At 38.9% G+C, this 25,861-nt stretch overlaps 1 protein-coding gene across 1 annotated transcript; it reads left to right on the top strand.

Annotated features, from left to right (window-relative positions):
* Positions 1-441: 441 nt before the first annotated feature.
* CTSO (cathepsin O) lies at positions 442-23,997 on the top strand (the record flags this gene model as incomplete). The annotated part of the gene is made up of 8 exons (XM_038559183.1): positions 442-621; positions 8,831-8,939; positions 9,522-9,661; positions 12,058-12,225; positions 13,400-13,521; positions 19,294-19,457; positions 20,048-20,140; positions 22,379-23,997. Coding segments are annotated over 8 exons (1,011 nt in total), but the record flags the coding sequence as incomplete, so codon positions are not given.
* Positions 23,998-25,861: the final 1,864 nt, after the last annotated feature.

The following is a 25,861-nucleotide window of genomic DNA, read 5'->3' as shown; positions in this document are numbered from 1 at the left end:
GGGCGGGGGCCGGGGGCGCAGGGCGCGCGGATGGAGCTGCAGGGGGCGTGGAGGGGGGGGCGGGCGCAGCGGGCGGGGAGGGGGCGGGGAGAGGCAGGGCCGGGGGCAGGGCCTGCGGGCAGGGGCGGGTCGGGGGCGCAGAGCGGGGGGCGGGGACCGGGGCGGGGGGGTGGGGCTGGGGGCGCAGGGCGCGCGGATGGAGCTGCGGGGGGCGTGCAGGGGGAACGCAGCGGGGGGGGAGGGGCAGGGCCGGGGGTAGGGCCTGCGGGCAGGGGGCGGGCCGGGGGCGGGGACCGGGGGCGCAGGGCACGCGGATGGAGCTGCAGGGGGCGTGCAGGGGGGGGGCGCAGCGGGAAGGGAGGGGGCGGGGAGGGACAGGGCCGGGGGCAGGGCCTGCGTGCAGGGGGCGGGCCGGGGGCGCAGAGGGGGGGCGGGGCCCGGGGCGGGGGCCGGGGGCGCAGGGCGCGCGGATGGAGCTGCGGGCGCTGCGGCGCCTCTGGCTGCTTTGCTGCTGCTGCTGCTGCTGCTGCTGCTGCTGCTGCGCCGGCCCCGCGCAGCCCCGCGCCACCTTCACGGCGACCTGAGGCGCGGAGCCGCGAGCCGCCGGCGGCCGCCTTCCGGGTACCGATCGCGCCGCCCCGTGTGTTTCCTGGTCTGGGGGGGTGGGGGGTGGGGGGTGGGGCTGGGCCGCCGCGAGCCGCCTCCACCCGGGGCCCGGGCCGCCGTCCGCCGGCCCCTTCTCCCTCCGTTCTCCGCGTGGCAGCTGCCCCGGGCCCGGGGCCCCCGGAGTGCCGCCCGGGCCGTGAACCCCGCGCCCTGAGGAATCCACGGACCCGTCCAGCGTATTCTCATCCGCTGCAAGGGGTGCTTTCCCCGGGCTCCCCTTTTGGCAGGTCCCCGGGCCGGGTCTCCTTGAGGTCGCGAGAACCTACTCCGGGCGGGAACCTGCCGGCTCCTCCTCTGCCGCCGGGGGGCGCTGTCCTGCCCTTTGGTCTTGCCGAGCCGGGGCTCCTCACCCGAACATTCTTCGTGGTGGTACACGCGGATTTTGAGAAAAGGGAACATTGTGTTTCTTTTCCACGTTATTTTCGAGGATCTTTATGAGCGTGTAAAATCTAATGACCCCGGCGTTAAAACTGGAGTGCACCAAGTTAGCGGAGGATAAGCAGGGTTTCCCGTGACCTTGAGTTACCCATTTAGGGTTTGCGTCACTGGGTTCTGTGTATCTGATACCGCTTGACAATTTATTTTAATCAGGGAAGATGTCATCATTTGATGACAAGAGAAAACTGATTCATTCTAAATCCAAAAGAAGTAAGCATTTAGTAATACTGCTTTCTGGAACTAAGTTTTGGCTTCTTGCTGCTTTAGTCTTGGGATTTCTCCTGGCATTCTATTTTTTTTTTTTTTTTTTAGATTTAATTTATGTATTCATGAGAGTCACAGAGAGACACAGGCAGAGGGAGAAACAGGTCCCCTAGGAGGAGTCTGACGCTGGACTCGATCCCAGGACCCTGGGATCACACCCTGAGCCGAAGGCAGATGCTCAACCTTGAGCCACCCAGGCGCCCCTCCTGGGGTTCTATAGCTGTGCTCTTCTGCTCTTCCTCTCTCCTCTAGAAAATTCCAGTGTGTAGGAAGTCCCAATCTTAACCTGGTTCTGCCCATTCTTGTTTTTTGCCCAAACCAAGATGTGTACTTTTGTCTCTGCTTTATTGCTCTTGAGCTACATTCTAGCTTCTTTGAACCAGAAGCACCAGTACAATTGCTACAAACTTTCTGTCCTGTGTTCTACCCCTGTCCTGAGTTTGGTGGCTATGGTGGTGACCCAAACCCTGCAGGGAGAAAATAGTCAATCTTATCTATAGTGATCACGTATTCATGGACTGAATACATAGAGGGACTGCTGTACTCCTCAAGAAAATCATGTCGCAGGTTTGGAAGCACAAGAAGGCCCAAGTCATAAATGTATTTTTTTGACATTTATAAGCATGTGTATTTACTTACATAGTTATTCCTATTGGTCCTGTGAAAGAGCCCTATATCCAGGAGGCAAATGTCTATTATAAAAATGCAACTCTTCTCAGGAGAAAGATAAGGATCCATACCTGGAGATGGAGTTTAAGTGGAGGAAGGCAGTTATGAAGGTTTTTAGTACATTTAAAAAACTTGAGTTGAAAAAGCCTGGAAAAGTTTCCAAAGCAATTGCTTCCAGTGGGAGTTTCCTTCATGAAATGGATGCCCAGAAACGAGAGTGTTTAGACTTCAGAACACATTGCTGGAAAGTGGGAACACTTCTTTTTTTTTTTTAAGATTTTATTTATTTATTCATGAGAGACAGAGAGACAGAGAGAGGCAGAGACACAGGCAGAGAGACAAGCAGGCTCCATGTAGGGAGCCTGACGTGGGACTTGATCCCTAGGTCTCCAGGATCAGGCCCTGGGCCGAAGGTGGTGCTAAACGGCTGAGCCACCCGGGCTGCCCGGGAACACCTCTTGGTGTTAGAATCTAGATGTCTGGACCTAGAGTAGAGGGCTGGACGCAGGCAAAGAAAGAAAAGGCCTTGCTTCCTTGGCAGCCAGGAGCATGTGGCCTAGCAGGGTAGACTGAAGGATGTGGTAACTCAACTCAGTATAACTCCACAACGCTTTGCTTCTGTAAGATTATGTCAAATTATGAATTGGGGGAGATTCCCCACTGTTCACCCATCAGGTAAATTGTGTGCAGAATCTAGAAAATGTCCTTGCTTCACAATGAAGTCAAAGTTTTAAAAAATAGGGGCACCTAGGTGGCTCAGTCGGTTGACTGACTGACTCTTGGTTTCAGCTCAGGTCATGATCTCAGGGTCATGGGATCCAGCCTCACATAAGGGCCCTTGTTCAGTGCTCAGCACTCAGCAGGGAGTCGGCAGGAGATTTTCTCCCTCTCCCTTTGCCCCTTCCCCTGCTCTCCAGAGTTTTCTCTCTCTCTCTCTCTCAAATAAATATGTAAATAAATATTTTACATTTTTTTAAAAAAATAAAGTTTAAAAATTAAAATAGAATCATAAAGTGCTCTGTGTTGGGCCAGAATCTATAGATAGCATAAAAAGTGAACAAATCTATAGATTTGTATAGAGCTATAGTCTTTGGATCTTTGTTTCTTATTTAGGGATAACAAATAGATCACATCATGTTTGCAAAGTGATGGATTAGTAGTGGCTGCCTGAAATATGGCATTGAACAGTATTTAAGGGATTGTAGTCGGATAGAGAGATGGACAGCTAGACAAATGAATGAATGAATTCTGACTCTTGGAGAAAGTGACCAATTGATGAGTCATGTCTTTCATGGTGGTGGGTTCAGAGAATGGTGAAAGGGTCTTGTCATCCCTGCCTTGTGTATCCATAAATTCCTGGGACTATTTCTTAAATGGAAGTTAGATGACATCTATGATACTTGCCCACAAGCTATCCTCACATTATCGTTGGGTGAAGACGAGGCTGCTCCTTGGTTTGTTGTGGGATGCCTGTCAGGATAACTGATGAGGGGACAAGGGATAGTGACCCCTACCTCTGTTCTTTCACTGCTTTAGAACTTCTAGCACTCAAGAAGTACCTAACTAGGATCCAGCCTACTCTTCTTTGTGATGAAACCGAGGTGTGCACTGATACTGACTGATGCTCATCATTTTGCCACAGATCAGTTGGTATTCTTACGCCTTCGAAAAGTCACAGACCCAATTGTGGAACTAATAAAAGTCATATGTGCTCACTTCAGGATCGTGTTTACATGCCGATACATGTGTGACTTGTGCATAAAATTTCAGAATCGTCACCTTAAAAATTCTTGCCATAATGATATAAAATAAATAAATAATAAAATAAAATAATATATACGTGTAGGCATGTTGTTTCTGTGTAAGTTGAAGATCATAGCATTTTATAACGAGCAATCCTAACTAATGGGTCACGTATTTGCCATAATCAACCCCTTGAAATCTGGTTTGTGTCCTCCAAGTGAACTCTTATACAAGAATGCTTTAAACCACATTTTCTACCTAACATGGGTGAATTTTATGTAAGATACTGTTGTTCAAGTGACCACTTCCAGTAATTCTAGCTTAATGTATGCATTGCCAAAATGGAAATATATCAGGAACTTGAAATCTTGGATCAGAATTTATTCATTCATTTGTCCAGCTGTCCATCTCTCTATCCAATATTTTGATATTCTCTACATATAAGAAGTTGGTCTAGGTTTTCTGCGTCAGTGGGGGAAAAAGACATGTGCCACATTCTAAGAAATTATAACCTAACAAATGGATATTGCATATTTAAACATTGTACTGTAATGCCTATTTCAGTGAACAAATAGAAAAATGTAGACTAATACACTAGAAAAATAATTGCTTCCACCAATTCTCAAGAGTGTCTTTTTAACTCAGTCTTTATATGCATGCACACAGACAATACCGACTACATATTTCTTTTCATTTTACTTTGCATGATAAGTATGCATGCATATTATTTTTACACAGATGTCAACACACATGTAAAATATTCTTTGCGTAGGCAGCTTTTGTAAAGCAACTTTTGTAATAAAGCAGTAAAACTTTGTCAAAGTATTTATTTTTATTTTCCTAGTAGAGGCCTTCTCAACAACTGCACTCTTGACATTTTAGAACGGATAATTATTTGTTGTGGGGAGCTGTCCTGTGCCTTGTAGTGTGATTGGCAGTGTCCTTGGCCTCTACCCACTAGGTGCCAGTAGCGACTATCAAAAATGTCTCCAGATTGCCAAAAGTCTTTGGGAGGGAAGAGAAGGAAGGAGGGAGATTGCCTCAGAAGAGATACACTGATCTAAGATTTGCATCTCCCAAGTTGGAGAGAAATTCTCAGCAATGCCCCAACACTGCATACAAATATTTTACCTTTTGGTTTATCCCTGGGCTTACTACAACTTCTAGAAACTAAAGCACCAGCAAGGAGAACAATTTAAATCCATCTGTACAATATATGATTTATCCTACACCAAACCTCAGAATCTGCAAATGAGGACTTTTAAGGGAAAAGTCTAAGTAACAGAAGTGAGAAGGAGTTTAGAGTGCTAAACAAAAGGTGGTCTTCCAAAGTACCTTTTGATTCTGTAGTGATTTCAATGTACAGCTCATCCCGCCAATGCATGGATTCATCGTAAGGGAGCACACACCACATATTGTTAAGTGCAAAATAGGTCACCATCATATGATCTGTCTGTTTTTCACACTTCTGAGACTTTCAAAACTACTAATGATGTTTCCTGTATACTTCTCAATACTTTACTCTCTTCTTTCATGAGTGAAATTAAGGCTCAAGTCTTTCATTTTAATATTTTATATGGATTTAGGATCGTTTATTGTACTGTGTGTATAGTTTATTATACTATTATATCATTATGATATGCTTCATTGCCTTATGTTAAGAACATGTGGTGATTGATCATTTACCGATGATTGATTCTGGACAGAGGTTGTTAACATGATGAGGCGCAGAGGCTCAATAGAATCACAGTTCGCGATGCTTCTATGAAATCTGCTCTCATGGAAGAAATTGAAGTAGACCGGAAAAGTCACTTGAAAGAGGAGTTCATTCTAGAAAGGAGACACAGGGCTTTTTAAAATTTAAGTGATTTGACATTCTGTTAGGTGGACTTGATATGTGTCCTACTGTTACAGCAAATAGAATAGATATTCTTGGATATACTGATAATATTATTTTACTATGAAAGCTATCTGTTTCTTTCAATAGGTAATTGATCACTTCTAATTCCATGAGAAAGATTAGCCCCACATTAAGGAAACCTGAAAGCATGGTCTTTGAACAACATTTTCTATATCCAAATGCTCTGTGTTCAAAAGAGAAAAAAAAGATACAGCATGGGAGTATTTAATATCTTTCTGTCAGTCACTGTAATTTGTGTTTTCCAAACAATCTCATAATTAATCCTCACATTATTCCAGGTCAGAATTGCCCCATTTGTCAGTGAAGAAAATAAAGACCAAAGAGGTTGAATATATAGCCAAAGATTGCAAGGCAATGTGGTTAAGCCATGTATTGCAAATTGAGAAGAGATTGGAGAAATCTACTGTGTGCGTAGGCAAATGTGCAAGGGAATTGTGCTTTGTTCAGCTTTGTTCACAATTCTCATGGAAAGCACTTTTAATATTATTAGTGGTTTTGCAAAATCCAAAAAGGGAGGATGAAGATTAGTGTCAGGGAGAGGACAAAGTGGAGCACTTTGGGGTTTAGAGGTCTTTGTCTTTGGCAAGAAGTCACATTGTAAACATCAAGTAGCCTCAGCGTGGGCTGTGGACAGCCATGAGATGACAGGAGTCATTGCACTGGAAAGACATAGGAAACTCACCAATGCGATTCTTTTAGAAGTTGGCCTCTGGCTGATATAGGTATTTCGTAGATTCCCACAGTCACATGGAAGAAATTTTCTGTCATGCACTGTTTGGTGAGGATTTTTATAATGAATTAGTTTTGAATTATGTCAAGGGCATTTTCTGCATCACCTGAAAATATCCTACAATTTTCCTTCCTTTTTAAAAATTCTGCTAATGTGGTATATTATGCTGATTGATTTTCAAAAATTCAACCAGTGTAACATTTTTTAATGAACCTTACGTGGTCATGATGTGTTGTCCTTTTTATATATTGTTGGATTTAATTTTCTAATATTTTCTTAAGGATTTTGCATCTATAGCCATGAGGGCTATTGGTGCGTTGTTCTATTTTCTTGAGATGTCTTTGTCTGGTTTTGCAATCAGGGTCATACTGGCCTTATAAATTATAAAATAAGGTGTAAAGTGTTCCCTTATCTTTTGTTTTCTCAAAGAATGTGTATAAGATTGGTATTATTATTTTTTAATTGTGTAGAATTCACCAACCAAGACATCTGGGCTTAGAGTTTTCAATTTCTCTTACATTCAGCTTTTGTAATTGGTGACTTCCAAGGAGTTTGTCCATTTCATACACGTTATCAAACTTACTGGCTTACAGTTTTTGAAATATTCTTCTAATGACTGAAGCATCTGTAGTGATGGCCCTTTTTTATTCTTGGTAATTTTGTCTTATCCTTTTCTTTTTGTTTTTTTTTTTTTTTATTTCTTTTTCTTTTCTTTTTGTTTTTTTCATTTCTTTATCACAAGACCAATGACTGAGAGAAATGAGGAGAGGGTCAGGGAGAGCTGTCTGGTTGCAATGTAACTGACCCTGAGTGGAGGAGAAAGTGAAGAAAGGTTGGGGAAAGTGCCACATGCTGCAGTGCAGCCCAAGGAAGGGTCAGAGAAACCATCAGGGACTTGTTAATCATCAGCCAGCTTTCAGGGGAGTCCCACGTTTCCCTAAAATAGGCCAGCCTCAAGGCTCAGTCATTGGCTAGATGCAGCCTTTGTAACCGTGGCCTCTGTTTGTGTAATTGTGATAATTCAGCGTACAGCGCATAAGCTCCTTATAGATGGACAGATGGACGTCTCTGAGGCCCACTCTCATGGCTACTGCATACTTCCCTGTGCAGTCAAATGTCGTGCATTCTCAGTGCCTTCCCTGGTTACTCTTACCCCACAAAGATACTCAACCAATACTTACAAAATGAATGCATTTTAAATTCCTTAGCAGTTAGCAGTCTCTGGCTCATATTTGTCACATGGAATATGGCAAAAGATATTTGCTTTGTGTTTCTGTTCTATTTTTATGTTTGTAATCTCCTCACTAAATTATATTCAGAACTCCACTTTACCAGGATTATTTTTAAGTAACTAAAATTTAACAACTGTTTATTATTTTAGTAACAATCCTTCCAGGCATGGTCAATAAGGACAAAATAAGATTATGATAAGTTCCAGTCATAGTTTGCTTAAAAATAAACAGCCTAAAGCTATTAAAGGCATGTTGTATATAAGATGTCACTTGTGTATTTATTCAACAACAAATATTAAGTAAGCACTCATTGTGTGCTAGGCATGTACTCAGTGTGGGGATACAGTGATGAGGCCCTCATTTTATTTACAGGTTTTTGAGACAGACACACAATAAACACAAAATGCATAAACAAATATTTACAAGCTAGAGTTGGAAACTTACAAAACAGTAGTCCCCTGAAGTTTTATCTATCATGCAGAGTTGGTTAGCATTAGGAAATTGAGGCAAGTTCTCATCAAAGTCAAGCTTCAGATAAATTATCGCAAAATTCAGAGCTGAGAAATCTGTAAATGGTGATATTTTCTCTCCAGATAAAGAAGCCAATCTATCCTCCTGGAACATTCCAGGATTATATATCTTTCACAAAGCCTTTTTACCCTTAATGAGATGGAGAGGTCTGTAAAGCTCCAATGGAATCATATTTATTTATTATTTACTTATTTTTTTCGTGCTCTGTTACATTGTGCTTGGAAATACAAAGATAAAGACACACTCTTTGATTTCATAATTGTTTAATCTAATGAGTGTCTATTGGGGACGGTTTCTACTAGTATCTGGGGTTTATTCGCAATTCATTTTATTTTTTCCAGTATGTTAAACAAATACATAGTTTGTGCTTTCAACATGCTTAGTGAAAAGGAATTATATATGCATTAAGACATACCTCTCCCTGCCTCAAAACTATACCTGAAATCAGATAATAGTTTTCATACAAATGTCTATAAATCTGATCTGGAGGTCTTAATGCAATCTTTCATTCTGATCCGCAGGAAATAAATCAAGTTTTGACTTCTAATACCTGAAAAATATGTCCAAGTTAGATACACATACATTGCTCTGCAAAGTTAATATACGTGATGTGAATTAACCTTTTTCTTTTTTCAGGAAAGTCTTAATAGACATCGATACTTGAATTCTGTATTCCCTCGTGAAAACTCAAGTGCCGTCTATGGAATAAATCAATTTTCTTATTTGTCTCCTGAAGAGTTTAAAGGTATGGTGTGATTTTGCTATTAGTTGTTTGGTTTTCTGAATTTAATTTGTTTCCTTAATTTTTGAGGAACTGTTTAATTGCGAATGTAGTAAATGAAGTCATACTTAACATTTATTAAATACTGAATGTTATGCATGTGCCAGGTGCTGACAGAAAAATAGACTCCTGGCTACTGTCTTCTAATTATTGCTTAAGATTTAAATGTTGTAATTACAGATGTTTCCATGTGGCTGTAAGGGCCAGTGTTTCATCCCTTCTGCAGTTTTTTAGTGTCATTTCTATTCTGCACATCCACAGTTCCATGGGTGATGATAAAGCTAATGATGTCAATTATACTTATTTTTACTATTGACAGAGTTCTATCAGACAAGTCATTTTATGTGGCAGTTCCATTCCTGTTGTAGAAATTCCTATCTTTGTAGCTTCCAGTGTCTGCGTTTCATGTTCTAAAGGAAAATCACAAATGGCCGGCTCTACTGGAAAGCTACTGTTTGTGTTTGAAAAATTTCTCCAGAAAGAATCCCAGGAGGCCCTCCCTATAAAATAATTGTGGCTGTCTTTTTATCTCATGTTTCTATTCAGCTATTTATTTAAGAAGCAAACCTTCCAGATCGCCCAGGTACCCAGCAGAGGTGCGAACATCCATACGCAATGTGTCTTTACCATTAAGATTTGACTGGCGGGACAAACGTGTTGTAACCCAAGTGAGGAACCAGCAGACTGTGAGTTGTAGGGCCTTTTTTTTTTTTTTTTTTTTTTTCTTTTTGAATCATCTTAGCATGCATGGGAAGTCACCTTTGAGGACCAGTACAATCAAACTTGCAATGAAAGCCATCATTTCTCTGGGTAAAATCACACTCCAGTCATCCAGAAATGACAATGAAGGAAGAATCTCTGGTGAAATGAGAAGCAGGTATCAAGGCCAACTTTTATTTTAAAGATAAACCTGGGGGGCAGCCTAGGTGCTCAGTGGTTTAGCGCCCACTTCGGCCCAGGATGTGATCCTGGAGACCCTGGATCGAGTCCCACGTCAGGCTCCCTGCATGGAGCCTACTTCTCCCTCTGCCTGTGTCTCTGTGTGTCTCTCTCTGTGTCTTTCATGGATGAATAAATAAAATCTTTAAAAAAATAAAAATAAAAATAAATGAAGATAAACCTACTCCTCTGCAACCCCATTGGCATAGGAAATGTCAGCCAACCAGGGGAAATCGACCCTTAACCACAGGAACATAGTCTCAATTTATCTGCAGTGGAAACCTCAGTAGGTCACTCAGCCTCCGTGTATAGTGTTTTTTTTTTGTTTGTTTTTTTGTTTTGTTTTTTGTTTTTTTTTTAAGATTTTATTTACTTTTTCATGAGAGAAAGCGAGAGAGAGAGAGAGAGAGAGAGAGAGAGAGGCAGAAACACAGGCAGAGGGAAAAGCAGGCTTCATGCCTGGATGTGGGATTCGATCTCAGGACTCCAGGATCAGGCCCTGGGCCGAAGGCAGACTCTAAACCACTGAGCCATCTAGGGACCCCCCCACCCCCCCACTGTATAGTGTTTTAGACCAAGCAGTTTCTCAGTCACTGTCTAGTTGGAATGATACATTTTTACTTCTCAGATTGTATATCTCTTATTCTTTTTTTTTAACATTTTATTTATTCATAGAGACAGAGAGAGAGAGAGGAAGAGACACAGGCAGAGGGAGAAGCAGGCTCCATGCAGGGAGCCTGACGTAGGACTCAATCCCGGATCTCTGGGATCACGCCCTGGACTGAAGGCGACACTCATCTGCCAAGCCACCCGGGCTGCCCTCTCTTATTCTTTTAAAAATATCTATTGTTATGATTTAAACTTTACCACCAAATCATTTGCTTTATTATTGAATTCATAATGAAGTGTGAATTAGCCAGAAACTGAATCCTTCCAGAAAGTATCTATCTTGTATTAAAGGAATACAATTCAATTAGTAATCTTTAATTAAAGAAATATACTGGAGAGATATTTTTGAGCACAAACTGCCTTCTGGGGCAGCCACAGGGAGGTAAACTAAAGCTAGCTATAGATAAGGTATTAGCAACCTGTATTCACTTTTCCCAAGGGGTAGAGACCTAGAAATAGAGTTCTTTAGCATGTATCTTCCTATGCCATAGGAATTGGAGGTATAGACATAAGACACTTAAAGCCATAAACTTGCTTGACACTACTTCACAAAGACAACTAATTGTTCTCCTTCCTTTCTTTGCCTAACTCCGTAGCACTTGTCTAGTGATGAAGTCAGTTATGTCCAACTCCTAACCTTACCCTTACCTTTGCCTTTTCTATGAAGTCCTCTTTCTTGTGTGTGACAATTCAAAAACATTGATTTCATTTCCTCCATCTTCTCCCTTTTTTTCAGAACCAGCCTTTTTATTCTTTCATTCTAGTCTATCTAGTAAAATCAAGTTAATAAATCCAGAATCAGGAAGATTGCCAGCCAATGTTAGAATGAGGAGTGACCGGTGTGGGTTTTTATCATTATGACATTTTATGTATATCTGTGATATGCCCATACTGGCACCTTGACAGCCTAAAAAGTAATTCAGTCCATCAAATAATGAGTGGAGCATAGACGACATACATCCTCATCCCATGTCACCACATCACTGCCTCTGCCCCTTAGGGTGGAGACAGTGGATGCCATAGAGGCAGAGTATCAGGGAAGAAACAAGATGGATTGAAGAGTGGGTGGGTATAGGAGCACCTCATAAAAACAGAAGTCACATTCAGTGAACTGATTAGTCTTTTAAAAGATCATCCAAGTGTTCTCTCGATCGCTAAAATTCGCTTTTACCTTGCATTATCTAATTGACAATAGTGATCATCAATTTATCTCTAATAATTATATTTTGGTGCTTAAAAGAGAATTATGGTTTTCTTTTCTTTTGCCAGTTTGAAAATCTACAAGATGGGCATTAATATTCTGTAGGCCCCCAAATTGTACTCACTTAAAACTTGATAACTTGTAATATTTAGAGATGTTGCCAAACTTGGTTTGAACATTATTTGATGATAAATACAATGCTATTTCTGTTTTTTTTGTTTTGTTTTGTTTGTTTGTTTTTTTTTGTTTTTTTCTATTTCTGTTTTTAAACAGTGTGGAGGATGCTGGGCCTTCAGTGTGGTGGGTGCTGTGGAATCTGCATATGCAATAAAAGGGAAGCCTTTGGCAGACATAAGTGTACAGCAGGTCATTGATTGTTCATATAATAATTACGGCTGCAGTGGAGGCTCTACTCTCAATGCTTTGAACTGGTTGAATAAGGTAACTAGTATCTCAGCCTTTTAAACTCTATGTTTCAGAATTTAAATAGTTTACTCTCATATACCAAAGAATGTTTTTTAATTCAGAAATTTTAGATGTCCAGAGCTTGAATTAATCAGATTTAAAAATGAATTGCTTTCAGGCAGGTCAGCCATTGAGAGATCAAAGTGTGAAAAATCTTACCTGGATTTGTTTTCAGAAAAATACATATATTTCTTCCTTAGCATTTATTAACAGGTAAATGTTTTTTTTCATAGATATGAATTGTATAACGTCTCAGAAAGATGAGAACATATGATTACTTATTGCCATAGGATTTTTGAATATTGCGATTATAAGCAACCTTAGAAATCAGCAAATTTAATAACACTTTATGTAGATGAAGAAATCAGACCTGAGAGGAGAGGTCATGTTGCCAAGTCAGTAGCTGAGTCAGGACTGTGTCTTAAGTCTTCTGCCTCTCACTGGAGGGCTTTATCCAATACACCACCGTGTGCTCCATGTTCTTAGGACACTCTCTGACATGGTCCTATATCCAGTATCAACTTCATGAAGCCAGCCAATGAGGATGTTACTATGTTTTGTAAAAGTTGTCAAGCTGGAATTTCCCAAACTTGAATATTCTTTCCTTGAGTGTTTGCCATATTTTGAGTTACTACATGCCAGGAGTACATGTTCTGCATCCCCTGGCTTCTGTAAGACCAGGATCAGAAAAGGAGGATAGTCTATCAACAACTAAAAATATGAGGCATGTGCTAAATGAATAGCATCTAGAGACTTGGATGGAAAGAATGCTTGAATTGACCATTGCCAATGCTGAATGCATCTCAAAAACTGGCTGACAAAGCCAGAAGCTCTGGAAGGAAAATTGAGTTGCCCCATTGCAACCTCAGGAGAAAAGCAATGACTAATATCAAATGGAAGTTAGTTCTAAGGTAGGAAGATAGAGGAAAAACAAGAGTAAAAGAGAAAGATGCTGAGTTTAATTACTTAGAATATCCATAACAAACACCTAAAGGTTGAATTTAAGATCTTAATAACCTAAAGGGTATCCACATGAGGAGGATGTGGCCAACTTGAATCTTATTTTGACGCATCATAGTTAAGTTCTATTTGATTTCTAAAACAACTGCATTTTAATTAGAGAACACTTTGGATGGTTTTTTTCTTTTAGACACAAGTAAAACTGGTGAGAGATTCAGAGTACCCATTTAAAGCACAGAATGGCCTGTGTCATTACTTTTCTGATTCATATTCTGGATTTTCAATCAGAGGTTATTCTGCATATGACTTCAGGTAATTGTCTCATTCTATTGTGTCTTTCTCTGTATTAATTTCTGATCAGTTGTCCATTCAGAATCAATAACTGGATTGAAGGCATCACTGCATACTTGTAATTGTTTTGAGACCTACTTTTTGATACAGAGACTAATGGAGTACTATGGATGTTGTTTCTTAAGTACGATCTACTTATTTTTCCATTTGTGTTTATAATGGAATTAACACATTTTAATCCGGTGTAAGGTATAGTTTATATTTAACACCTTCCTTTTGACAAATTGAGTTATCCTAATTGTCATTTGTCTCACTGTTGAATTGATCCAAAATTGCTTTGTATAGACTCTCCAATTAATATCAAGCAGTCCACTTACCAAGAAGTAGTTTTTGAACACCCTTGCATTTTTTTAAGGCATCAGCTATAAGAAAAACATAAACTGAAAGTTTCATAATAGTAGCAAGTAGTCTTGCTCTACTGATAATCTACCTAGCTCTACTGGAGATAGATTCTGTGGCACACGCTATAGGCACGATGGGAGTACAGGGGTAGATAAGGACAGGCAGAAGAAAGGGGTTTGTGTTGGAAGCTGAAAGACGTGATAACTTTGGATAGGTTCAGGGGAAAACAGTCATTAAAACAATGCTTTAAAAATGCATAGAGAGGGCAACCCGGGTGGTGCAGTGGTTTAGTGCCGCCTACAGCCTAGGGTGTGATCCTGGAGACTTGGGATCGAGTCCCATGTCGGGCTCCCTCCATGGAGCCTGTTTCTCGCTCTGCTGTGTCTCTGCCTCTTTGTGTGTGTGTGTCGCTCATGAATGAATAAAATCTTAAAAAAAAAGTGGTAGTTTAGAAAAAAATACATAAAGAACTGAAAGCCAGCTAGAAAACCATTGTGACCATTTGATATGATGTAAAATAGGTATTCAGGGATAATAGGACAAAGGAAAATTCAAAGAACTCCATTTTCATTTAAAATATATATATATAAAGGGACCTTTGTATACTCTTTGAAACAGAAAACAGAATGTAAATTATATTCAGCCAAGGTGACAGACGACCCTAAAACATACTGATACTGAACATTAAAGGACGTCTTGATCCAGATGGTGCCTGCCTGTGAGAGCTCAAGGAAATCAAGGGTGACATTAGATCATTGAACAAAATGGAACCCCTCTAAATATGCCTAAGTGTACCAGACAACTGGCAGATTGTCAGCACAGCTCCTGTCTTCAGGGGCTCTCGGGGTGACCCCAGGAACCACACGCCAGAGAGCCTCAATTCCACTGATGGCAGGCTACAGACAATCTATAATAAAATGTATAGAGTCACTGAGTGCATTGTTCCATATCTTTTGTGAGGGAAACACACTTTCAAAAATGAGGAAGTGTGTCTCTATAAGCTGTCGATTCCTTGAGAGTGTAAGGGAAGCATGTGTACAAGAAGGAACTAAATTTTCAAAATGACACTTAAATTTTTTTTTAAAGACAAAAAACCCCACTAACCCTACAAAATGTCACTTAAAAACTTCAGGAAATCCCTCATGAGTAGCAAAATGAAAAAAAAAAAATGAGACAAAAAGGAAGAATAGGCATGAGTCTGAATTAGAGAGAGAGAATATAAAAGTGACTGGCATTGGACCTGAAGCGTATTTTATCTAACCCTTTGGTTAAGAAGAAAGAGGTCCCTATAAAAAAAAACCTTTACATTTACACTGAATATAATAAAGATTCTTATAATACAGTGCTGAGCTAATTGTGTTAGGCTCTGAAAGATCTTTCATTGATTTACTCGTTCATTAAATATACATTGAACACTGCTTCAGGTTCTGGGGATTCGGCAGTGAACAAAACAGACAAAAAAAACCCTGAGCATATTTTAGTGATAGAGACAGTCAATAAAGAAAACATAAAAATATGTACAGAATGTTAGATATAATAACAGAGAATTAAGTAAAACAGTGGGGAAAAAGAGGAAATACCAGAGTGAGGGAAAGGGAGGGGCTCCTTGAGAAGACGACATTTGAGCAAAGACCTGGAGAAGTGTGGGAACGTAACCATGCAGACATCTTGGAGATTACTGTTTCAAGCAGAAGGAGCCAGAAGTGCAAAGGCTCTGAGGCAGAAACATGTTTGGCATATTTAAAGGATGATGAGGAAGCCAATGGGACTGTAGTCCCAAGATGCACAAGACTAGTAGGAGATGAGGTAATAAAGGTTATCAGGTGATAACCTTGGAGCAGCGCTAGAAGAATGGTCTTAGGATTGAGACATAATAGGTTAATACCCCTCGTGGAATATAAAGCCCCACAGAGTATATTGAAGGATTATGTGGATTATATGGATGAGAGAAAAGTGAGTCAAGGATGAATCCAGGCTTGGATTCAAAATAATCTTCTGTAGAATCTGAAAAGATCTAAAAATGAAACCAATCAACCAACCAAATGAGCAAAACCCCACTGAATCATAAAAACAGTCTAGTCCTAAAGTAAAATGACCATGTATACCCAGGATTCTTCATGCCCTGTTCATCAGACCTCAGGAAAGACCTTTCAAAACTCAAACTAAATATGAGGATGACTATTTAAACAGAGAAACTCCATATAACAAGGGATTGAAAAACTAGAGCACAGTACCACACCCTGAATTCTAGGAATGAGAAGATAGAAATCCACATTCTCATGAAGGGTTGGTAACCTACCAACCTACCTTAATCACTAAATCTTGATGACAATAAAATTCAGAATTCTTTAAAGAATGTAGGATTTGTATCTTACTTATCTGTGAAATAAATATAATAAGCATAGAGAAAGATTTGGTAATATACCCATTATCAATAATATGTATTTCGATAGTACACTTGACCTTCAAACTACACAAGTTTGAACTACATGTTCCACTTAGAAGCAGATTTTTTTTAAGAAGTACAGTATAGTATTGTATTTTCTCTTCCTTCTGATTTTCATAAAAACTTTCTCTAACTTTATCGTGCGAATACAGTATTAAGTACATATAACATAGAAAAATGGGTTAATGGATTGCTTATGTTATCACTCAGTCTCCCGGTTAACAGTAGACAAGTTTTGGGAGGAGTCAAAAAGTTACTTTCGGACTTTCAACTGTGTAGGGGTTGGGCACTCGTAACCTCCAGTTCAGTGGTCGATTGTAATTCTACATCGGGCTAATAATGGAAAAAAAGATGCTGTTTGGAGTATATTTGGACTTACTAAAAGCCAGCATCTTTCTAAAACACAAATGATAGCAATGCTAATCAGTTCTGGGGCAAAAAGGAACATTTGCTTGCTGGTCCAGACTATGGCATATCCTCCTATTTCATACTATTCCATACTTTTATTTTCAGTAGACTTCTATATATAAATATCCTGTCATGTCATGGGTCAATGTCAATTGATTGGTCCCTCCAATCAATTTTGAGGACAACCTTGTTAAAATAATGATAATTTATGATTTAAATAATGTGCATTCTCCACTTGAATGTTTAGAATAATTGTTGGGGAAAAAGAAAAGAAATTGTTGTTTTATCATGCACCTCTAAAATTCTTTTTTTTTTCCTTTTCCTAATTCTCTGGAATTGTGTGTGTATCTTCCTTTCATGCGCTCCGATTCAAACGTATTTTTCCATTAATTGGAGTCTGACACTAAGTACAGCTCACATTTAGTTAGCTAGTTTATGTAGGCATCACGTTACTTTTTTAATATTTTGCTCAGAGCTACTAAACAAGAACTAAACTTTAAAGAAACATGCATTCACAAAAAACTCTGAATTTTTCAAGGCTTGTTACTGTCTTACTCTTGCTTCAAAACAGAAACTATTACTCAATTGTTTCTTTGATCTTACAATGTTAATTTTTTAGAATTGTACTCTAAAAAAATATATTTCCTTCTTGATCATTCTCTTTCCATCATGCTGTTCCTACCCCTAGACCTTTGAGGTCATATATTTACAGTATATCTTTTATTATCTTAAAAAGATATAGGCACTTGTGCACGCTTTTACAGAGAGAATCCCGTTTGTCATATCTGGATAACAAGAATATTCAAAATTTTGAACACCAATTGTTCAAAAGTTTGAATACAAGAAAATATACATTATACACTAAAAACCTATGTAAACAAAATTCGCTTATTAGATAATTTAGAAATAAGGAAAGGAAACTATTTTAAATTTACAGTATAATTTTTTTTAATATTTTTTTCAATTTTTATTTATTTATGATAGTCACAGAGAGAGAGAGAGAGAGAGGCAGAGACACAGGTCGAGGGAGAAGCAGGCTCCATGCACCGGGAGCCCGACGTGGGACTCGATCCCGGGTCTCCAGGATCGCGCCCTGGGCCAAAGGCAGGCGCCAAACCGGTGCGCCACCCAGGGATCCCAAATTTACAGTATAATTTATGTGTTAGGCTTGCTATAAAACTTAGGCCTACAATTTTATCCTTATATTGATTTTACAACATAGGTGACTTCAGTCAGTTACCTGCTTGAGTCACTGGACTCTCCAGTGTGACCAGAATGTCTCTAGTCTATAGCTGGAATTTGAAGCCAGGTATGCAGAACCTCAAAGCCTATATCCTACTATGCTGCCTTTTAGGAATTTTGTAATTTTGCCTGTCTCAGGGTAATCTTAATGAATACAAGTTATTATTACAGTAGCAAAAATTAGAATTGACTGCTTATAGATCTCTAGAAAAGGATCTTCACATTAACAGGTAATATAAATGTTTAGAATGAATGTGTAGTTTCTGTCTGAATAAATTCTCTTTTCCACTCCATTTTTTTCCCCACTTGTGGACAAAATAGCCCCTTGATAGAAACTGATCCCCAGCTGGATATGATGATGGATTATTTACTTTTGGGAGCTACTAATCTACCCATGGCTTGCGGCAGCAATAAACTACCACATGCTATCTTAATGGCTTGAAATATCAGTAACTTGGTTTCAGTGTCCTTCACTCATAAGGTTGACCTTTAAAAGTGTAAATAATGGTTTAATCATACTTCCAAGATCGATGATGGCCAAATGTTGTGTAATATTAGACTTTATCAGTAGGTGTCCATGTGTGAGAGCAATAACTGGGTCTTTCACAGACTTCACAATCTAGTACTAGTTCTCCTGGCATCTTAACATTGCTTCTGTCATATAATTACATTTGCCACCTTTGTGTTACCCTACACTATGGTTTCTGCATTTGGCATTCTCTCACATAAATTTGTCAATCTGGATTCTCACATGGTATGGCAGAAATATATTTCCATGCATCCAGTCTTCTTACTTTCCTTATTAAAAGAATCCCCCTATAGTAGCTGAGCACTGCCAGCTAGCTACAAAACCCCATTTTCCATCTTCCTTGAAGCTAAACTTAGCCCCATAACTGAGTCATAGCCAATGAGATCCATATAGACATATGCAGAATGTGTGTGTTACTTTTGGGAAGTCTTCTCAACGGGAATGTAGCACCTCTCTCTTTTACTCTCTGAAATATGTGTTAAATGGCTAGAGCTCCAGCAGCCACCTTGGACCATTAAATGGCCTTGGCAATGGAAACCTCACATGATTGAACAAGCACATAGAAAAATTCTGGCTTCCTGCTATCTAGGAGATCCATAGTAGTCCTAGACTACCCAGTCTCCCAGAATTCTAGTCTCCATCTTTTAGGTCTTCTGTAATTGCAACCAAACCTACTCCTAACAATACACAGATTAAATAGATTATTTTTATAAAATATCTTTACCTTAAAAACAACTCCTTAACCATGTATTTCCCCTTTCGATAGTGACCAAGAAGATGAAATGGCAAAAGTACTTCTTACCTTTGGCCCATTGGTAGTGGTAGTAGATGCAGTGAGTTGGCAAGACTATTTGGGAGGGATAATACAGCACCACTGCTCTAGTGGAGAAGCAAATCATGCAGTTCTCATAACTGGATTTGATAAAATAGGTAAGTGCTGATAAGGCTTGATTGCTTTCCAGCTTGAACTCTGACTGACAAATGGTCAACATCCTTCAAAATGCTGAAATTTGGTGCCTCTATGTCTAAGTCTTCCTAAGACCTTTACAGATTTTCAGTAGACTTCTATATATAAATAGCCTGTTATGTCATGGGTCAATGTCAATTGATTGGTCCCTCCAATCAATTTTGAGGACAACCTTGTTAAAATAATGATAATTTATGATTTAAATAATGTGCATTCTCCACTTGGAATGTTTAGAATAACTGTTGGGGAAAAAGAAAAGAAATTGTTGTTTTATCATGCACCTCTAAAATTCTTTTTTTTTTTTCCTTTTCCTAATTCTCTGGAATTGTGTGTGTATCTTCCTTTCATGCGCTCCGATTCAAACGTATTTTTCCATTAATTGGAGTCTGACACTTAAGTACAGCACACATTTAGTTAGCTAGTTTATTTAGGCATCACGTTACATTTTTAATATTTTGCTCAGAGCTACTAAACAAGAACTAAACTTTAAAGAAACATGCATTCACAAAAAACTCTGAATTTTTCAAGACTTGTTACTGTCTTATGTTTGTAGGAAGTACTCCATATTGGATTGTGCGGAACTCATGGGGAAGTTCATGGGGAGTAGACGGCTATGCCCATGTTAAAATGGGAGGCAATATTTGTGGTGAGTCATGAATTTATGTTTAAAACTTCAGGCTAAATGTCCATTTGAAAATATTAAAGTTATGAGCCTGTATGCTTATAATTTAAGTCCATAGTATGCTTCCAGTGTACTCAGATCACTTTTACAGAATAATTTTCATTCTTTAGCCAATTGATGAAAATAAAATAGTGTTCTTTAGAGACACACGTCATACATGTTCACATTTTGAAAAAGAAGAAGGACTGCAGGGAAAGCAAATATGTGCAAAATATGATAAAATAGAGTACTCATTTACCAAAGGTAATTTCAAAAACCATATAAACCCTCAACTTAGGAGGCTGAAATTCCCAAAAACATCTCCAAAGTTTATTTATTTCATTTATTTTTTAAGTAGGCTCCACACCCAACGTGAGGTTTGAACTCACAACCCTAAGATCAAGAGCTACACATCCCACCAACTGAGCCAGCCAGACACCCCCCAAATTTATTTTTTTATAGATGAATCAATTTTCCTCAATTTGTGCATTGTAATACCTGCTCGAGGATAACAAGAAGCACTTTTCTTTGTGGCAAAATGTATGAAAATCTGAGCACTATGATTGTTTCTGATTTAATATGCCCCTTGTCACCTACAGATTCAAGCAAAAAATATACTGGAATTAAGGGGCTGATGTGAATACCAAATAATACATTTTTTACTGAATAACAGCTTTGTTTTTGGTTAGCCACAAGCCAAATTAAAATAGCTAGTTAAGTATTTTAAACTGTTCTACAATGTATGCTATATACTAAAATTTTGATCTGGAAAATCAGCACAGTTTATGAATCAAGTTCCACCCCAACTATATTGCATATTAAAGTGATCATTTAATTTCTCATTACAATGATTCCTAACATGTATATAACTTCTTAAAAACTGTAGAGCCCTCCAGAGAGTGAGACTGAGAAAAGAGAGTTATAGGAAAGTTTGAGAGTTTAAATGTTGATTCAGTCTGGTGACACTTGGCCAATAGTTCCATAATGTAGGATCCATGAGAGTTAATCAGTGGTCCGTTCTATCACCCCAGTAAATTTTTTTAATTAAATTATTTATGAAGGAGGGTGAACATCACAGAAATCTTCCAGCCAGAGCACTATTAAGCCAATCAGGCTTCTACTTTTTAGCAACATGGGGACTTTTACATTTTTGGAACTTGAAGATAAATTACTGGTGCTATTCATGGACCTTGGTTACTAAACTTAAATTATCTCTACCTATCAAAGTTGTGGTACCTGGATCTGGGCCGAAGGGTGGCTTTTTCAAGGCTCTGGCAAGGCTCTGATGTTTGTTCATAGTTGCCTCAATTATGACTCTGTATCCACCACCCCCCGCCCCCGCCACACACACACACCTCTTCTTCAGCCCCCATCTACTAAGAGGGAGTTGAAATACTTTCTCCTCTCTACTTGTGTTCCAACTTGAGCCTTCAAGGGCCTGCCTAGTTAGTAATTATGCAGGGGTCCAAATCCTTCCTGAAAATGAATATTTGGTGAAAGTTACATACCTAATGATCACAGGTCTCTTAGAGACAATGGTATAACACAGATAGCATCCCATGCCCCAAGAAATTTTAAAGACATAGCTCATTACAATGACATCCAATCTTCAAATGGACTATTTATTGCTTCCACCATGATATTGAGATCTATGGTCTTATGTGCTAAGAAAGCATAGTACATTTGTGATTTATTTAAATTTTGCTGAAGTTTAAATCTTAGAGTTTGAAATTTCAAATTGTATTTAAAACAATCCTATAAATTACTGTATTCCTCTAAGCAATACATATGAGTGCCATAAAGATTTCAGATACATTCATCTATTTAGGTACTTAGTCATTTTGGGTTTTTTGTCATTTCTTTTTTTTTTTTTCTCAAAGATTTTATTTATTTATTTTACAGACAGAGAGGGGAAGAGCACTTAAGAGTGAGGGGGAAGGACTAAGGAGGAGGAAGAGGGACAAGCAGACCCCACACCAAGCAGATCCCTGCTCAAGGCTCAGTCTCACAACCCTGAGGTCATGACCTGGGCCAAAACAAAAAGTCAGTTGCTTAACTGATTGAGCCATCCAGGTGCCTGAGTAGTTTCTTGAAGCAAAACTATTAGCCATCTCTTCTAATATCTGTTTTTGAAGTTACCATGCTTATACTGACAGATAGCTATAACCATTACATTATTTCCTGGAGGAAATAGACCAGCGCTAAAAATTTCTTTTTTTCTAGGTATTGCAGATTCTGTTTCTGCTGTATTTGTGTGACATGTTGGGCAGATCAAAGGACAACGACAAAAATGAAGGTTCATAATGAGTTGTAGCAAAGAACTTCATTCTCAGCATTGTTCATCTTTGGGCCACCAGCTCTCTTTGGGCCACCAGCTCCATGGCTTGGGAGGAATCTGTAGAACAGTTTCTTACTCTGGGATAAAGGTCACATTAGGAATCTCTTCAATTTGAAGAGGGTTTTATCTGGTTTGATTGTTGTTTTTGTTTGCTTATTTTTAATGATATACTTCCAGTAGGTTAAAAAGGGAATACGAATGTCTTTTCCTTTGTAAAACATAATCACCAGCCTTAACTTACACTTCTATACAAGAATAGGCAGCCTAAAAAATGAGGTGTGCTTCTCACAAATATATTCACAGCCCTCTGAGATGGAATTTCTTAAGGATTTTGAAATGCCAGTTGCTTTACCTCCACAAAAAATGTTTACCCCTCAAACAGTAGAAAGGTCATATAGAAAGAAAGAAAAAAAAAAAAGGACAAAATCCCTTTTTAAGAGAAGTAGATTGAAATTAAAGGACCAGTATGGCTATTCTGTGGCAGGAAAAACTCTAGTAGCATTGCATGAGAGACAAATTGCTGTTTGGAAATTCGCCTTGTTGATAGACTTTCAACAGATCTTAAGTCTTCCTTGTTCTTCCTGTATTGAAGAGCAATGCATTTCCCCACTCTCTTTCTCTTGTTCGTTACTGTGACACTCCTACATTTTCCTGGTGGTTTGGCTCCCCTGGCTAAAGAAGTCTCATTTTTTACTTTACAATTCTATTTTATAACTATTTATTTGGCTCCATTTGCCTCTAAACCTTTATCAAATCAAGATCTCACCTTTCTGTTCCCACTTTTCTGCTTTCCCCATTCTAACCACATTTTTTTATGCATCCCCCTGGCTTCCACCTGGTTCTGATTCTTGATGCAAGTTTCTGTTTTCTCTTGCAGAAGTCATTATGTGTGGGTATGTGGCAATATAAGAACCTCAGAGCAGAAGAGCTGATCTTCTGTTTGAATAGAAGTACAATTAAGTATTAAATGGATTAATAAAAGAAAATCATATCAAATATTGCATATGTAAACATTTCTTCTCTGCAATTTATGGTTACCTTCTAATGTAGACTATCTTAGCAAAAACAAAATTTTAAATGTAATAGCAACCACTAAAAAAATGAGGACATTCCATTTTTCCCATCGCTTTTGACCTTTATCTATCCATCTGCTTTATTAGAAAAAGAAAACTCAATTACAAAAGACTGTATTTCTTTGGTTTGTACCAACCAGATGCAACCTCAAATGAATACATGTTGGCTCAGGTTTAGAAATGTTCCAGGAAGAAAAATATTGATATGCTGATTACTTTTTTAATTAGCCAAGTGTGTCAAAAAAGAACTGTGTGCTGGTTGTTCTAGTTGTATTTATCTCTGTATTTACTGACTTCTATACAATATAAGTGCTTTTCTGATACTCTTTTTCAAATGTTAAAGATTTTTTTTAATTACAAAATGATTAATACCTCTCAGCTATTCTGGATTTTGATGACATTTATAATAAAACCACCTATATTTGACTTTGGGTGAAGAAGACTCTTGATAAGTGTATGACCTACATTTTGTGAACAGTGTTGATGTGCTTTACATTCACATAAGAGTTTTCTCAGCTCCAAATCCATATATTCAATTTTTGGTTTTCTCCATAGACCTCAATGTCTGCAAAATTATCTCCTCTTCCCTCCTTTTAACAACAACAACAACAACAACAAAATTTCCACACCTCCTAGAGTCTCTGTTTTGGTTAACAGCATCAACATTATGTAATTAACCGATCAATAAAAGTGAGGGAAATATTATTGAATCAGGTCAACTACACCTTAGCAACCCATCACTTATTCACCTATGTTCTTGGGGCGCCTGGGTGGATCAGTGGTTGAGCATCTGCCTTTGGCTCAGGTCGTGATTTCAGGTGTCCTAGGATCAAGTTCCACATTGGGCTCCCCACAGGGAGCCTACTTCTCCCTCTGCCTATGTCTCTGACTCTCTCTCTCCAAATAAATAAATAAAATCTATAAAAAATCACCTACACTCTCTGTTTCTACTTTCCTTTCCTAGATGCGTATTACTTAATTATATCTTAACTCCACTAGTCAGTAGTCTACTTACTAAACTCTATGTCCCTTAATACAGAGGTTCTCAAAGTATAGTCCCCAGACCAGAAGCCACTTGAGGACTCATGAAACACTTTATTTATTTATTTATTTATTTATTTATTTATTTATTTATTTATTTATTTATTTATTTATAGAAAGAGAGAACATGCATTTGCATGCACGAGTAGAAGGAGAGGCAAAGGGAGAGAATCTTGCAGATTCCCTGCTGAGCATGGAGCCTGATGGAGGGCTCCATCCCAGGACCCATGAAACTATGACCTGAGCTGAAACCAAGCATCAGCTGCTCAACCAACTGAGCCACCCAGGCACCCTGACACACTTTGTCTTTATAAGTGCTCTAGATGACTCTGATGGATGTTGTTATAATCCATTTACTATGTGTCCCCTGGAATTGCATTTCTGTAAGACATTATGTTATTTCCCTGCTTTAAACAGTTCAGGAGCTCCTCAATGCCTAAAAGATAACATGCCAACTTTTTTAAATGACCTTTCATGAAGAACCCCCTTTTCTACCTTCTTTGCCTCGATCTCTGCTGTTCTATATAGGCATTTGCTGTGCTCCAGCCATAAGAAGCAACTTCAAGTTTACCCAGTGGGGCTAAAAGGAAAGCGATGAAATTTTCACATAATAATTAGGACATAATGAAAATCATCAAGATGTTCCTGTGTGTGATTTCACAAAGATCTCAAAGTGAATACTAAATTAGGCAAGCTTACACACTCTGTAACTCGTTAGAGAATTATAATTTAAAGTGGATCATTAACACTAGCAAGTTTGAATGGGAGCAAGGATAGAAACTGGCATTACAAATTGTTTTGACTTTTACATTAGAGTTACTGATAAATCCCTTGGAAAAAACTCTTACAACTACATAGTTTAATCATACCAGAAAATAAAAGAGCTAAGTGAGATCATTTAGTCTGTTACAAGAATAAAGCCTGACAAATAGCATTTATTCTAAGATTCCAAAATATCTTGGTGACAGAACATCTATTAGCATATTTTTTTCATTACTTCATGAGAAGAATAAAGATCGAGATAAGTATTTTTTTTAAAGATTTTATTTATTTATTTATTTGAGAGAGAGACAGAGCACGAGTTGAGGAAGGAGCAGAGGCAAAGGAAGAGGGACAAGCAGACTCCCCATCAAGCTGAGAGCTGAATGTGGGGCTTGATACCAGGACCCTGAAATTATGACCGCAGCACAAGTCAGATGCTTAACTGACTGAGCCATCCAGGCGCCCCTTAACATAAGTAGTTTTATCCCCACC

The sequence above is a fragment of the Canis lupus genome, chromosome 15 (assembly GCF_011100685.1).
Source record: "Canis lupus familiaris isolate Mischka breed German Shepherd chromosome 15, alternate assembly UU_Cfam_GSD_1.0, whole genome shotgun sequence".
Classification (NCBI taxonomy): Eukaryota; Metazoa; Chordata; class Mammalia; order Carnivora; family Canidae; genus Canis; species Canis lupus.
The sequence above is the reverse complement of the archived record's forward strand: the minus strand, read 5'-3'. Positions and strand labels throughout refer to the sequence as shown.